This window comes from Tenrec ecaudatus, chromosome 6 (assembly GCF_050624435.1).
Source record: "Tenrec ecaudatus isolate mTenEca1 chromosome 6, mTenEca1.hap1, whole genome shotgun sequence".
Classification (NCBI taxonomy): Eukaryota; Metazoa; Chordata; class Mammalia; order Afrosoricida; family Tenrecidae; genus Tenrec; species Tenrec ecaudatus.
This window is the reverse complement of record NC_134535.1, coordinates 101,367,474-101,383,268: the sequence shown is the minus strand read 5'-3', so window position 1 is coordinate 101,383,268 and position 15,795 is coordinate 101,367,474. Positions and strand designations below refer to the sequence as shown.

Below are 15,795 nucleotides of genomic sequence, written 5' to 3'. Positions count from 1 at the left end.
TACTGACACAGCATTAGACAATTTTTGCAGTTTTAAGCAGAAAGAAGCCACTTGGAACCACCCCAAAAGCTAATTACATTTCAGGGCGGCTAGTTGAACTAGCTATAATCAGCAACTAAAGTGTTTCGTTTTAACCGGGGACGATGAGTTACATTTCAAGCAATCATCTTGTTTATTTCTGCTAGAATTTCAGAAACAAAATTCTGTTGAATCTCTGGGTCCTGCTGAGCTCTCTTTTTCACTGCAAAGACAAAATATTTACCAATTTTCTATCCTGAGTTCTGCAAGCCAGAGTAAAGCCACGAGAATATCTTGCCAGCAACAGAGAAAACATAAGACAGAAAGCCTTGAGCAATTTGGCATCTATTCCGATTGATTAGGTAGGAGACTGCAGAGAGCTTTCAAGACGGAAACGCGAGGAAGGGAGGAGCAGGAGGCTGTGGGAAAACAGGCCTCTCTTAAATCACACTGTGGGCGCTTGAGATCTCCATCCTCATTTTTATCACGAAAACACACATTCTGTACTTTGCCTCTGAAAAAATGTTTTGGCTAAGAAATAGCATGAGCTTCACAAAGTTCCTTGTCCTGGAAAGATGCCTAGGATAGGTCATAGGAAAAGAAATCAGACAAAACAAACAGAAACCTAACAAAACTTGCTTGTTTGATATAAAAAAGGCACTGCTCAAAGGATTTTTTTTTCCCTCACCTGAAAAATTCTTTCTTATTCCATAAATACAGTATATCAGGCCCACTTTACACACTCCTCTTCTGGGGGAAAGATATTGGCACCTTCTAAAATGCATTCAGCATCAAAACGGAGCCACCAGAACGCATCTGTTACTTTGACTCACCAGTTTGAAACCTGCCCTGCCTGTCCCTGCATTCGCCCTCCACCGTCGGTCTCACAGCTCCTCATTAACACCACTGCCTCCAAAGGTCTCTGCAGCGTGATGTCGCAGCAAAGGCAAGCCTGTGCTCATGAGCATGATGAGCATCTCCATCCTGGGCCCATAAACTTCTCCAGTACTCACCTGGGAGGAAGGAGGGGCTTTCTACTCCTACAAAAGGGTCGCAGGCTCAGAAACTCACAGGAGCAGTTCCATCTGGACACTCCGGATTGGATCACTGCGAGTCTGCACCACCAAATGGCAGTGAGTTTGGTCTCCGTACCCTCACCGCAGAAAGCCACCACCTGCACTACCCTTCTCCATAGTCGGGGGACACTCACAGGAACCCAGCCCCAGAGCAGGGCGCCCCGCCGCTTTCTGCCATACCCACCACGGAGACCGAAAACCCAACTCTTTACAGGAACGAACCCTTCAGACGAGTTCTATCAACTAGATGTAATATAGTCTAGTCCGCTTCAAAAAGGTCATCAAAAACCAGGGAATCCTTCCGTGAACATTTTAGAGCGCTGCCTCATTAGCAGATGGATACAAACCTGGAAGTATTTGCTGTTTATACTTTATTTGGAGTCTTCATTTTAGTGTTTCAGTTTGGGGTCTTTAGAAACCGTTAGAACCTATTTCCCCAGCCCACTGAGGGGCGTGTGTTCTCTTTGCCATGGTCCAGGGCACAGCCTGGGGATGCTGCCTTTTCACGCCCCCTCAACACCCACGGCCACGCTGGGCTCGCGCCTGTCAGGACGCAGTGAGCACCTAGCAAAGGGAAAGCACCCCTCGGGCACGCGCTCAGGCTGTCCCCCCATTCTGCACTAAAGTGCACTGACTACAGTCGACAGGAGAACTCATGTTACCATGGATAAACTGTAAAGGGAATCGCAAATCACATTAAGCCACCGTGACCTTTCTAATGTGCCGTTAATGCAGTTACCTTAATAACAGAGACAGCTTCATCGGAGTACAAAAATGAACTTCACTGCCTAAGACTGCCGGCAACAACTTCTTACCTGTCTGTCAGCAAAAAGCAACTAACACTACCTGTAAAATAAAATACTTGGTTCATTTCTTCTTAAGGTCTATGTCTCTCTAGAAAGCATCGGATGGCATATTTGTGTCATGCCGGTATCATTTGTCCCATTGAGCATGTGTTCAGCTTTCAATCAGCCAACATGTACTGCCTTTGACCAGGCTGCAGGCGCAGGTTTCCAGAATTCCAGACAAGAATTTTGTTGGTCTACTAATGAACAAGACCCAGTCACATTTAAAGGTCCTTGTGGTTGTGACATAATCTCAAGAGTTTTGAGGAATGGAGTTTTGCCTGTCAATCAAGTCACAGCTTGATGGCCTCATTTGGAGGCATGATGGAGAGAAATAACGCACAGGAGGCTGGACCCACTTTCTCTCTGCTTCACCTTCCTGATGATAAGCCACATGGTGCCACGCTGATGGCAGCCAGAACCCTGGAGATGCTTTCACTGCCACTGGATCCACAAGACTTTCCACCCACTGGCCTGCGCGTCATTGCATGTATTGTCTGAGTCTGAAGAGGAATTTACAGACTGGTATTAAACATATGGGCTAATATCAGACTTATTGGCTTAATCTGGACTGGGCTGGGATGTTTTCTTAATATATAATTACTCTTTAATATAAAGCTTTCTTACACATATAGGAGTGTCCCTGGATTTATTTCTCTAGTCAACCCGGACTAACACAGTCTTATAAACATGTACAGTAGTTTCTAGTTTACAAATAAGAATAGTTCCCTTAAAAAGATGTTCTGCTCTCAAGAAAATCTCAAAGAAGTGGGCACACTCATTAGTCAGCAAAGGAGACTGTCTTGCAGAGGCTGTGACTAATTTAATGGCCCACAACAAGTACCTGGTAGAGCCTGCACACAAGACAGGGGTTTCTGTGGCTCCAGATCCAATTAGATATGGCAGCATCTGGCTTTCCTGTAACATTTTTTGGAGGAGCCCTGTTGACCCAGTGGTGAAGTACTTACCTGTTAACCCAAAGGTTGGCAGTTCAAGCCCACTAGTTGTCCGTAGAAGAAGGATCTGGCAGTATGCTTCCATAAAGATTCACAGCCGTGGAAACTATATAGGCAAATCTTCTGTGTCCTATGCATTCACTGAGAGTCAGATTCAACTCAATGGCTATGGGTTTGGTGTTTGGTTAGCATTTCCTTATTACTTTGAAAATTTGAGCTCATTGTGTTTCAAATATTGATGTTTTGTGGACAAATGTCTGTGATATTGAGTTGGAAAGTGCAGCTGAGATAAACTTGAGCTTTGATGAAGTTAAAACAGAGCTGACAGTGTGTGTGTGTGTGTGTGTAAATGCACAAAAGGCTTCAAGAGTTAATTGAAAAATAAAATTTCAAAATAAGGAATTTTCCATGAACGAGTTGAAGGTCCCTCATACATGCTCACTATAGGTGTTCCTCTAATAACCCAGCAAACTGAAGACTGCATGGCTGAGAAGGCTTGGCTGCGCATCACATGGCAAGAAACAACCCTAAAAATGAAAGCTTGGGCGTGGCATACACTTCAGTAAGAAAAGCGGTTTGCCTTTATGTTCCAACGTTAGCAGAGGATAAAGAATTGTTCTTTCAACGGTCCTCAGCTTCTCAAGGAATTGGACTTGCAAGAGAAACATACATAATACATAAATTTGAAGGATAATACCTCTTTCTTCAAAAACTGGGGGGCCGGGAATGAAGTCAATAATCAGTGAACTAGGCCAGCAGCTGATCCGGCGATCAAAGCAGCTGATCCCCTGGGCAGAAGTAAAATATGCCCCATCCATGGCTCCTCCTCCTCCTCACTCCTCTTTCCTTCCCCATTATCTTCTGTTCCAAGACAATTGGATACTTCACTGTTACATAGTGTCATTTTTAGCGTGAAAACTTGACTTACCCATCTTGATAATATGTTTTAGCCCCCGAAGCTCTTTTTCTATCAGTGTAATAAAAAATATATAGCATGGATAACACTTCTCCTTTAAGAATTCAAGAGCCAGAGAAGACAGTAGTTTGAACCTGTAGATCTGACCACAAGGTCAGCTGTTCAAAATCATCAACCACTCCTTGGGAAAAAGATGAGGCTGATGGTAATGAAAGGGTTACAGTCTCAGCAACCCTTTGGCCATTCTACCGGGTCCTACAGGAAGGTTGGGAGAGTCTGAGGCGCCTCTAGAACCTGCTGCTCTAAGAACAGAACAGCTCATTCCACAGACCTTCCTGTAAAAGTACTGGGAAGTAATAAAAAGGGGAACCAGAAAGAACATTTTAAATTCAATCCAGTAGGCTTATGTTGAGAGTTTATTATGAGGTTGGCCCCTTGTTAGGGGCTTCAAGGGTATAATATTAGAAACACGCAATACTCTCCTGAAACAAACCGGGTTTGTGTCAGTTTACAAGAAGCAAGCCAAACCAGAAAGAGAAAGCGGCTTTCCTGAGGAGGAGAGATGTTGACTTTTATCTTAATCTTACTATCTCCTAAATCACGGTATTTTACTACAAAGGTAGTTACAAACATCCCACAAGCCCATGAGCAGCAGAAAACAGATCTGCTCGCTCAAGCAAATCTCTTCTACCTGCTTTTCCCGGGCTATGTCTCACGAAAATATCTGATGTTGAGAAGAGGCCTTTCTATTCCTTCACTGGAAATCCTACTTTATCTATTTCCGGATCTGAGAGGGAGCCGTTTTCAATATCACAAGGACAACACTTCCTGCAAGTTACACCGCTGTGTCCTCTCCCCTTCAGGCCAGGAAGACGGCATCCCTGGCCCCAGCACCATCAGAGATCAGACTGACTGTCGGCGTTGGTACTTTCAACACCACACTGACAACATTACATACGGTGTCACGCTGCCAAAGATGACTGCTCACGTTCATAGAAGAGTAACTCCTGGCTAAATGACACTGCTCTGACAGGACAACTTGTGCACAGATTGACGGCACCACTTCTCAAGTGCAAGTCCAATGAGTCCATGGAAGAAGCATCACAGGCATGAGATAGTAAAACCGGCATTTCAACCCCATTGCCAAGTGCTTGTGAAGCATATGCAGGTTTGCCAACCTGACTGAAGTAAGCCATGAAATTTGTGTAACTACCAGGTATGCCTGTCTTCGTAATGCAAAGGCTTGAGTCCTGAAGTACTTTTTTTTTTTTTTTAAGTAAGCAAGCCTTAATTTGTAGGCCAGCCATCCTACCAAAAGCGAGCGTGATAAACACTCTCCCACCACTTCAAAGGAGCCGAGCAGCAAGCGTCCGCCCACACGAGAAGCACAAAGTAGGCTTCAAGTAGTATCTGCTCCGTCTGCCCTGTATGCCTGGCCAACCCTTTTTGTCCTGAGGCCGATCCAAGAGTCCCAGTCTTGTTTTAGATTAGCATGGTCCAGCAGAAATATAATGAGAGCAGATGGCATTTTAAAGAGCCCTGGTGGAGCTGTCAGCCTAGCATTGGATTGCTAACTGCAAGCCTGGCGGTTCAAACCCACCAGCCGCTCCACAGGAGAGGGAGGAAGATGCCATCTCTGCTCATAGAGGTTTGTGAGAAACTTACATAAGTCCCGGGGAGTCGGAATGACCTCGCGGGCAGTGGTCTTGGTTTCAGGGCATATGCAATTTTAAATTTTCAGTTAGCTACATGAAAATGGAAATGGACGTATGTGAAATTAATGTCATTAATATGTTCTGTTTCAATAAACATATGCAAAATATTATCATTGACATGTGGAACCAAATAAGAAATAACTACAAAGATAGCTTCCATTTTTTTCTTACTCACTAGTGACTGTCACTGAGTCCATTTCAATCCGTAAGTGGCAGAGTGGGTTGTGTGTGAGACTGTGGGCCACAGAGATGGTGGTTCGAGCCCACCAGCCATGCCAGAGAAGAAAGAAGAGGCTTTTGCTCCCGTAAAGATTTAAGTGTCGGAAAGCCACGGGGCCAGTTCTACTCTGTCACACAGGGTCAGTAAGGTGACCAGATTTTAACATCGGTAAAGCAGGACACCATTGATAAAACGTGTATCTTGGCGAAACAGCCACATATACCATATACCCTAGCCAAAAACCATATACCCTAGCTTGTCGTGCATTCTTTCCAAAAATTGGGACTTTTTTGAAATGCCACGGTATGCGGGAAAAATTGTTAAAAATCGGGACCGTCCCGCCAAAAGCAGGACGTCTGGTCACTTTAAAGGCCATCCACGTATCAGGCATCAAAAAAGAAAAAAATCGAATCATTGTGAATGACAGAGAGTGTGGAGTGGAGACCCAGAGCCCATCTGTAGGCAACTGGACATCTCTTACAGAAGAATCACTAGGAGGAGACAAGCCAGTCAGGGTGCGGTATAGCACTGATAAAACATACAACTTTCCTCTAGTTCTTTAATGCTTCCTCTCCTCCACTATCATGACCCCAATTCCACCTAACAAATCTGGCTAGACCAGAGCACGTACACTGGTACAGATAAGAGCTAGAAACAGCGATTCCAGGACAGATAAACCCCTCAGGACCAATACTGAGAGCGGCCACAGCAAGAGGGGAAGGGGAAGGTGCGGGGGGGGGGGGGGGAAGGGGAAACTGATCACAATGATCTATATAAAACCTCTCCCAGGGGGATGGACAACAGAAAAATGGGTGAAGGGAGACATCATTCAGTGTAAGATATGAAATAATAATCATTTATAAATTATCAAGGATTCATGAGGGAGAGAAAAAAATGAGCTGATATCAAGGGCTCAAGTAGAAGGAAAATGTTTTGAAAATGATGTTGGCAACATCTGTACAAATGTACTTGACATATGGGTGGATGGATGGATTGTGATAAGAGCTGTAGAAGCCCCCAGTAAAATGAGAAAATTTTTTTAAAGTTTGGAGAATCTTCAGAGCAGAAGGGGGCTATACCCAAGAATTGAGGGGTGAGTTTGGGAATAGGAACCCTGAACCCAAATGATGAAAGTATGGAAATGAAGGCACGTGACAATTTACTGGGGTACAAAATAGGGCAGATGGCAGTAGTGATTTTCTAGATTTGCATTGCCCAGTAAGGTAGCTGCTAGTCACATGCTGGCTGAAAATTTAAAATTACATATGCCCTAAAACCAAGACCACTGCCCGCGAGGTCATTCCGACTCCCCGGGACTTATGTAAGTTTCTCATAAACCCTTTTTTTAAAAACATTTTATTAGGGGCTCATACAACTCTTATCACAATCCATACATATACATACATCAATTGTATAAAGCACATCTGTACATTCTTTGCCCTAATAATTTTCTTTTTTTTTCTCTTTTCTTTTTTTTACATTTTATTAGGGGCTCATACAACTCTTACCACAATCCATACCTATACATACATCAATTGTATAAAGCACATCCGCACATTCCCTGACCCAATCATTCTCATAGCATTTGCTCTGCAGAAATGGCATCTTCCTCCATCTCCCATGGAGCGGCTGGTGGGTTTGAACCGCCAGGCTTGCAGTTAGCAGTCCAATGCTAGGCTGACAGCTCCACCAGGGCTTTTTAAAATGCCATCTGCTCTCATTAGATTCTCGAATCTTTTCTTTCTCTCAGATTTACTCCTCACTCTCGACACACCCTGTTAACTGCTGGGCAACCCACTTCTGCAGTAATATCATTAGAATTAGTATTACCCAGTGCAGTCATTCTGTGTCACCCTCCACCACCTCTGCCCTGGACGTCTGCCTTTATCAAACCATACGGAACCCTTAATACTGTTTATCTTCCATTTAATCATAAATTACCATGATATAGTGGTAAATGTAATATTTCTTAGATTGTATGAATACCAACAACAAAGTGACTTGTAAAGCCTGTCTACACTGAATTGTCATATCATTAGTCAGAACATTTTTAGTAAGAGAATGAATGTCTTCTGTTTGGTTTTTCTCCCTTTCCTTTAATTACTACTTCTTTCACAAAGAAGTTATTGATATTAGTTCACAATATCAAAAGAGTGTAGCTATAACACCGAGAATTAGACAAAATCAGCGCCAATAAAGGCAGCTTTGTTGTCATTTACATGTGTAACCAATACAGAAATAACTCCCATGCTATCTTGTATTTCCGTTCTTTTCAGCAATGAAAGCCGGCGCATGTACCTGCAGCACACTCAGATGAACCAACAGGTGACAGGAAGTGTCCTTCTCACTGGGTGATATTGACAGTCAAGGCTGGAAGGCTTTAGAAGGTTCAAAAAAGACATCAGGGTAGAATTTTTAGCTTTGAGATAGACCGATAAATATAAAGTAGGTGGGTGAAAAATGTCCTGTTTATAATTAAGTAACAGGCTGTTTTTATTTTTTTAAGCAACACATTTTGGTTGAAACATGGCACAATTTGAAAATCATTTTGGTGCCCCCCGCCCTTTGTTAATGTCACCCTGTGCTGCCTGTACCCCACGCCACACCCCTAACACACACACACACACACACACACACACACACACACACCCTCAGGATGTCACTGCTGTTCTGGCTCCTCTTCCCACAGAAAAGTCACATAAGGAGAGTGTGAAAGTGCATGACTCAGACATCCGGGCTCTATCCTACTTAGTGTCTGCATCCAGATATGAAGGCGCTTCAACAAGTTTGTGGGAAAATGGGATTGAAAGATAATGGAATTTTCCCATAAACCAGAATTCTGACACCCCCTCAGGTGCTTGGTGACTTGCGTGTCCGGAGAAACATGCAGCCGATACGCGCTCCTCAAAGGTTACTTTTTCTAGCTGTCAAACGATAATGACCCCTTTGTTCTTCAACTTCCAATTAAGCTTTTCTCCTCACATCAAAAGCAGACATATTTAGAATCCAGTGTCAGGTCACTGAATTGATCCACACAATATCAATTCATTACAGGTTAGGGAAGGCTAGCAGTCACACAGAATTACTGACAGCCAACACAATCTGGGCGCTTGCATGAAAGTGTAAAGGTAAAAAGATGGAGGGCCTTGTCACAGGCATGTGGAATAACGACGGCTCTGGACTCTGTAAGGATGCACTTTGTGGTCTGACACGCCTAAGAGTCAAAATAAGAAGTCAAATCCCAAATGGCTTCCAAACTGCTGTTGCCAAAAGCTGTATCAAACCTAATTTTCAAATATCAAACACATAACCTCATGCAAATATACAGTAGCAGAAAACTGTCACTTCATTCATATAACCCATTCATGGGAGCTTGGGAAATGAGAGAGTCCGTTCAAACGGGAATGTGGCAAAGCCTTCTTTTGATGTACCACCTGACACACAAACCCACAGAGAAAACAGAATCATGGGCTGCTTCTTGTTTAACTGCCCTTGTGCCTCAAGTGACACAGCCAAGAAAGGGAAAGGACAGCTCACAAACAGGAGGAAACATTTGTAAACTGGACATCTGATTAAGGGTACTTTATCAAAAATATACAATGGGTACTTTATCTGATTAAGGGTACTTTATCAAAAATATATAAGGGTACTTTATAAAAAAGATACAACTCAAAGGACCTAATCACCCACTTAAAAAGCAGACGGAGACTCTGAAGAAAATAAGAGGAATGGCCAATGAGCACATGAAAAGATAACACCAGTCATCAGAACAGGCAAATTAAAACCACAGTGAGATGCCATTTCACACGCACCGGAAGGACTATCGTGAAAAATATGGTAGCAAGCACTTAAGAGGGAGCAGAACAACTGGAAACTGTACATCGCTGGGGGAATGTAGACCGATGCAGCTGGTATGAAAATGAACCCGCAGTTCCTCCACAGTAGAAACCCAGAGTTGTCATAAAGCAAGCAAATCCACTGCCATCGAGGCCATTCTGGCTCACAGAGACCCTACAGGACAACGTCAAATTGGCCCAAGACTTCAAATCTTTACTGGCGCGGGCAGCCTCATCTCTCTCAAGGAGTGGCTGTAAATCGGTGAGCTCAATGTTAGTCCTGCAACAGCAGAACCCCGCAGAATGACCGCAGGACATAACCAGTCTGTTGTTCTGCTGAGCCGCCGAGTCTCCTTAAACCAGCAAGAACACTCCAGGCCAGAGCAGAGCTGCCCAGGGGGTCTCCAAGGCTGTAGTCTGTCTGGAGCACATTGCCCATCTTCCTCCCACGGAGCAGCTGGTGGGTTGGAACCAGTGACCTTTGGTTAGCAGCTGAGTACGTCACTTGTCTACTCCTCGGAGAATAAAGATTGGAGAGAGAGAGAGAGAGAGAGAGAGAGAGAGAGAGAGAGAGAGAGAGAGAACAGAAACTGCAAAAGGTTTAGTGAAACCCTGCAATGAAGAAGAAACATCACTGACACGGTAGCGAATAAACCTGTGCGTAACAAAAGCAGACAAACAGAACTGGCCAAATCACAGCAAACTGCCTGTGTGAGTCTGGGAACTTTAGAGAATCAAGTCCACAAAAACTCATGTATAAGAGAGAGTTTTATATAAAGGTAAATGCACATCAAGAAAACATCCCAACCCAGTGCTGCCCAAGCCCACAAGTCCAACATTAACCCATATGTCCGACATCAATCCACAAAGTCCTCCTCCAGCTCACAAAACACATGCAATGACGCCGACTGCAGAAGGAAAGCCGAGTCAGTGAAGGTGTAAGCATCTCAGCGCTGGCAGGGGTCTCCACACAGCTGCTCCAGCACCCAGGGCTGCATCACAGTAGGTCCAAGTAGCTTCTCCTCAGGGACGTCTGGCAGGAAGTGAGCCTTGCCAGCTGAAGCCTGGAACTGGCTAAGGCAGCTGCACCCTGGTCCGAGCATCGCAAAGCAAGAGACCCGAGAACTAGAAAGGCGAGGCTCACTGAGCCATTTATCCCTCCACCCTTCAATTAATCCCACATGTGTTTATTGAGCAGGTTGGCACAATAAACTTTAACTAACTCACTGCCCAACTGATGAGAAGTAAAGAACATTAGGAAACGGAGGAAAGTGATCCAATGTGAGAATCATTCGTATACCAAAGGTCAAGGAATCATGCAAGCTGTGTAGAACATTTACTCAGGAAAAGAGGTTAAGGCAATTTTCTGTGTGCTCAAAGGACTCCTGTTTACTCCAGGCAGCTGGGAGGGATGCAGAAAGCCACTTATGACAATTGTCCCTGAAATGCCCCGAGTACTGATGTTTTAAGTTTGAGATGCAAGAAAAGGAAGAAAGAAAGGGTAAGACACTGTTCAAGCTGTGATCTTTAGGACACTTATACATAACGTTTTAATGATTTAATGGCCAGAGTACAGTTGCCTGGATGGATTGATATATAAAAGTCCTGGAAGAATGATCAACCGTACCCACCTGAAGAAGCAGGTATCGTTGATTCTTTGACAACCCTGGTATGAGCTTCCCGGCACTTTCCCCCTGTTGCTCTTACAGTGAGCTCAAGCTTTACCAGTATCCGAGGGAGCCATTCGACTATCAGGTGGGCTTGCACGATCCAAACCCATGTGGTTCCAAGACCCGTTATAAGTTATTCATGGAGTTTTGCACACAAGGTCAATGCTCCTAAGCCCTGCATTGTTCAACCATCAACTGTTCAAGTATTTGTTTGGAAAGGAAGAGACGAATCTGGTTAATGACTGGCCCAAGGTCCTGATTTTGTCAGAGGCTGCCAGGATGGGCTTACTTTCCAGCCAGCAGAGAGAAGATGCAACCCCACCTCCGTGGCAACGAAACTGAGAAAGGAGAAAGGCTAAGTTAGAGACAAAGGCACCTCTCCTCCCGACACCAAGGACCTGGTAACAGGCAGTCCGTTACTGGTGACGGAGAGGAATGTAGAGCGGGGTGTAGATGGTTTTGGCTCCCCATCTGTCTTTAAAACAAACCATACTTCCTAGGCTTCTGGAGATTGGTAACCTCCAAAAACAGAATGTGTGTTAACTACAAGGATAAAATGGAGCATGGCCTCACTGCTCAAATTCAGGAGACGAGAGTACTCTAAGGGAAATAACCGGAGACTAAAGGAAATAGAGCCATGACATATGAACAGATCTGGCAAAAGTTGCCTTTTTCATTTTTTCTTGAAGACACAAAGCAGCTTTCTAAGGTGAGGCAGTTCTTAAGGTAGAGGTATCACAGAGAAAAAGATGAAAGCTAGGGAGAGACACTTGTAAAGAGTAAGTAGAATGCAACAGTAATAAAAATCCAGGTTGAAGATGTCAAGTTTCATTAATAGACTAGACCAGTGAGACAACATTTTTTTAAAACCATAATTTGTACAACAATTTAAAAAGATTCCAGACCATTTGGAAGGGATGCGCTAACACCAGAAATCTGATCCCAAATGCCTTCGGAAAGTGTATTCAAGATTTATTTGGTTCAAAGGTAAGTTGAAAGTCAGGACAACTGTGTTGGTGTCACTGGAGCCACCCAATGAGTTCCGACTCACAGTAACCCTCTCTGTCACCACGTCTTCGTCCAGGGACTGGGCCCTCCTGACCACAAGTCCAGACGATCTTCGCAGTCCACCTCGATCATTGTCCCGCTTCCGCGAAGTACATGAGGCAGCGGAAAACCCCCTGGCCTGGGTCAGGCACCCCTCAGTCCTCCAAGGAGCAACTTGACTTCGGGACCCTTTGAAGACATGGACTGCAGCAGTGTCCGACTACATAGGTCATTTGTTTTTTCACGGTGGCCTCCAGGTCATTATTTGTTGATCCGACTGAAATGAAATCCTTGACAACTTCAAATATTTTTCCTGCTTATCATGATTTGCTTATTGGTCCAGTTGTAAGGATTTTAATTATCTTTATAGTGGCTATAATCTATACTGAGGGCACAGACTTTGATCTTCATCAATTAGTAAGTGCTCCAACTTCTCTTTGCTTTCAGCAAGCAAGGTAGGCATTCAATCCCGATGCTGTGGTCTAGCTTCTTAAATTATTTGTTTAGCATTCAGATTGGTTAAATGTAGTGAACAAAGACAGCCCTGATGTACAACTCTCTTAACCTTAAGGCATGTGAAAGGCTATTCGAGACTATGAATGAACATTTAGTTCCAGTGCGCCTGGATATTTTAAACAGTGACAGGCAAAACTATGCTGCAGATTATTAAAATTTTGAACATAATTATATGGAAGTCTCAACAGTGCATCGCAGCAGATTGAATAGATAAGAAATTAAGCATAAAGACAAAACGTTTTAAACACAAATCAAGTAATAAATGATACAGAAATATCTACTTAGTTTTTAGAATGTTAAGTCAGAAAAGTATAGACATTATTTCAAGTGTATATGGCTATTCATGGCCAAGCTTAAGTATTATGATGACAAAGTTCATATATTGCAAAGAGATACATGACAGGAGCCAACTTAAATGATGCTGAAATACCTGGAGGTTTTTTGAACAATGTTCTTCATGTCCAGGTCATGGAGGAAAAAAATTCCAATTCTAGTAAAAGGTTGTTTAAATTGTATTATCATAATACTGTATATCAAATTAGAGGATGCCGTAGCAGATGTATCTTAGAACATCCAAAGAAAGCATAGCGTATATTAATTTCATGCAATACAATATTATCATCAGATAGTATTATCAGCAGATAGCCACCAAGTTATGAACAAGACCTAGTTCCAGGAGTCTTTATGTTGAATTTTCATATGTCAGAACATCTGTACACATTATTATGCAGTCTTGCTTTAATGTTTAAAAGGTTTATCTCCTTTCTCAATGACTTGAAAAGTCTGGCCTCTCTCTGGGGAGGGGAAGTAGACTGGCAAGTGAGTTCAACAGCATGGTCAATGAATCCGCCAACCAGGCCCACATATTGAAGCCCCAATACAAACCCAAATGCTGTGCACAACGCTGGTACGAGATTCTTGGGTCGGGAGTATTTCCTGCACATGTTTCCACACACTGACACTAGATTGTAGTGTGCCCTTTAAAGATACCGACGCTTCACACTCCGCACCCTCCTCGTCCCAGACCTCACCCTGCCTTGATCCTTTCAGCAGATTGAATAAAACCCTTTTGTTAGAAGAAAATGGTAATAGTAAAGATAGCACTCTCCTGACTCCTGTCATCCTAGAAAATGATTGAACCTGAAGGGACTGGGGTAACCCCCCAACTAGCAACCAATGAACGTGGCAACAGAATTCCCTAACCTGCACATGATGTCTGAAATGGAAACAGCCTTACCCAATTCCAAGGACTGTCCAATGACATCTGTGCATGGTTTTGGAACATTTGCCATTGGGTGGCGCTACAGACATTTGACGGTAAACATGCGACCCATGCTAAATTCATCATACCAATGAGACCAGTATCAGCACTGATAAAACACCCCCATTTGTTTAAGAAGCATTTGAAATGCACAAACAGTAGTTTCTTCTCCCATCACACCATGCTTAGCACACAACCCCTCTTTTACCAAAGGGCAAAGGCCAAACTATGATGTACATTAAGATTATTTAAAATTATCCAACAAATACCAAAATGCATTTCTACTGACCTTGTGAGAATGTAAGGCGAAAACGAGGCTGGATTATCTTGCTCTGAAAAGAGTGGCATGGATCCTCCCATGATCCACAGACGTAAGTACAAAATGACAATCACCTTCAGAAAACGAGACGACGTGGTCAGAAGACAATCGCCGGCAAGGGATAAGTTCTGCCTTTCTGAAGTCTACATCTAAGTGCTTTCGAAATATTTCGTTTCATAAACATTTTTTACAGTGGGCGTTTCTAAAATCCAGGTAAAGGAAACTGGGCAGTGAAGGTGGTGAGGAAGAGGTATACAGATTCATCGTAACAGCTGTGAGGGTTAGGCACTTACTAGCGATTACTCAATTTAGTAAAAGCTTTACATGCTACTTGAAGCCTTAGAACCTGCCCAGAGGTCGATGAGGAAATTGAAACTCAGAGGAGATTTCCCCCAAGCCTCACATCTTATAAATTACAGAACCCCGGAACAGAGCTTACGGTGCTCACCTTCAAAGCAGGTCTCAAACCAGTTCAAACCAGTTCAGTCACAGCCAAGCAGGCAAAGTCAAAGCCGACTCAAATATTTAAAATGTGTGTCAACTGGGATGACAACTGGACTGGGAAAAAATATGGGTTGGTGCACTGCTAGAACCTTCTCTTGGAAACAAAGAAAGCATTGCAGAGCAACTGTATCTCCTGACAGACACCGTCTGAAACAGTGTCCATTCTTTCTGCATCCGGTCCATGAAGGGCCCATTTGGTCTGTAGGCAGTGTTGCATGCACGGGCTTTGACCTATAATTGTTGCTGATCTGCTTGGTACTCCACAGAAATGTTACATATTTGGGTCTGTGCAGACTGCTTTGCAGGTAATGGCTGAACCAGTTCAAACTGGTTTGAAATCCTGCTTCAAAGCACCAATTCTGGCCATGGTGCACTCACACAGACCCGTGGAAATTCATTTAAAATATATCACACCGCTGTGTGCTGACTAAAAGCACTTGGAAGCATTCCAGTCCGCGAGTGCCCTAAGGCAGCCTCCACATGTACGGCTTCTTCAACCAACCCCAAAGAATGCTTGTGATTAACCCCATGAAGGGTTGTCACTGACAGGGGCTTTCTGCTGCTAAGCATGACCAGAGAACCACCGAGGAAGAAAGACCCTTCTGTGGGGATGGGCTCTGTTCACAGTAGGTTCAACTCCCCAGACTTTTCAGGTGTCATTCTCATTTCAATGAGAGCCAATTACACTGCTTCTGTGTAAATCAGAGGGTTATCTGGGCCCATGGAAAAGCTAAAGCATGCAGTTGTAGGGTAGTTAAGGCTTAAGTTTTTTCCCCATGAGTATCACTGGCTTCTCTGATGACTGCCTTTTATATAAGTAACCTCAGTGGATGGGGGTGGGGGTGTGAGGGGGTGGTAAACACTCTGGAATTAATATACGGTGTTAGCCAAAAGCA

The 15,795-nt window shown here is 43.7% G+C and overlaps 1 protein-coding gene across 1 annotated transcript in view; it reads right to left on the bottom strand.

The window, feature by feature from the left end:
- The window catches only part of TMTC1 (transmembrane O-mannosyltransferase targeting cadherins 1), a 314,438-nt gene that overhangs the window by 155,173 nt on the left and 143,470 nt on the right, over positions 1–15,795 (bottom strand). Inside the window, exon 7 of the mRNA XM_075551917.1 lies at positions 14,366–14,469. Coding sequence (XP_075408032.1) covers positions 14,366–14,469 — 104 coding nt within the window. The remainder of the gene's footprint in view (positions 1–14,365; positions 14,470–15,795) is intronic.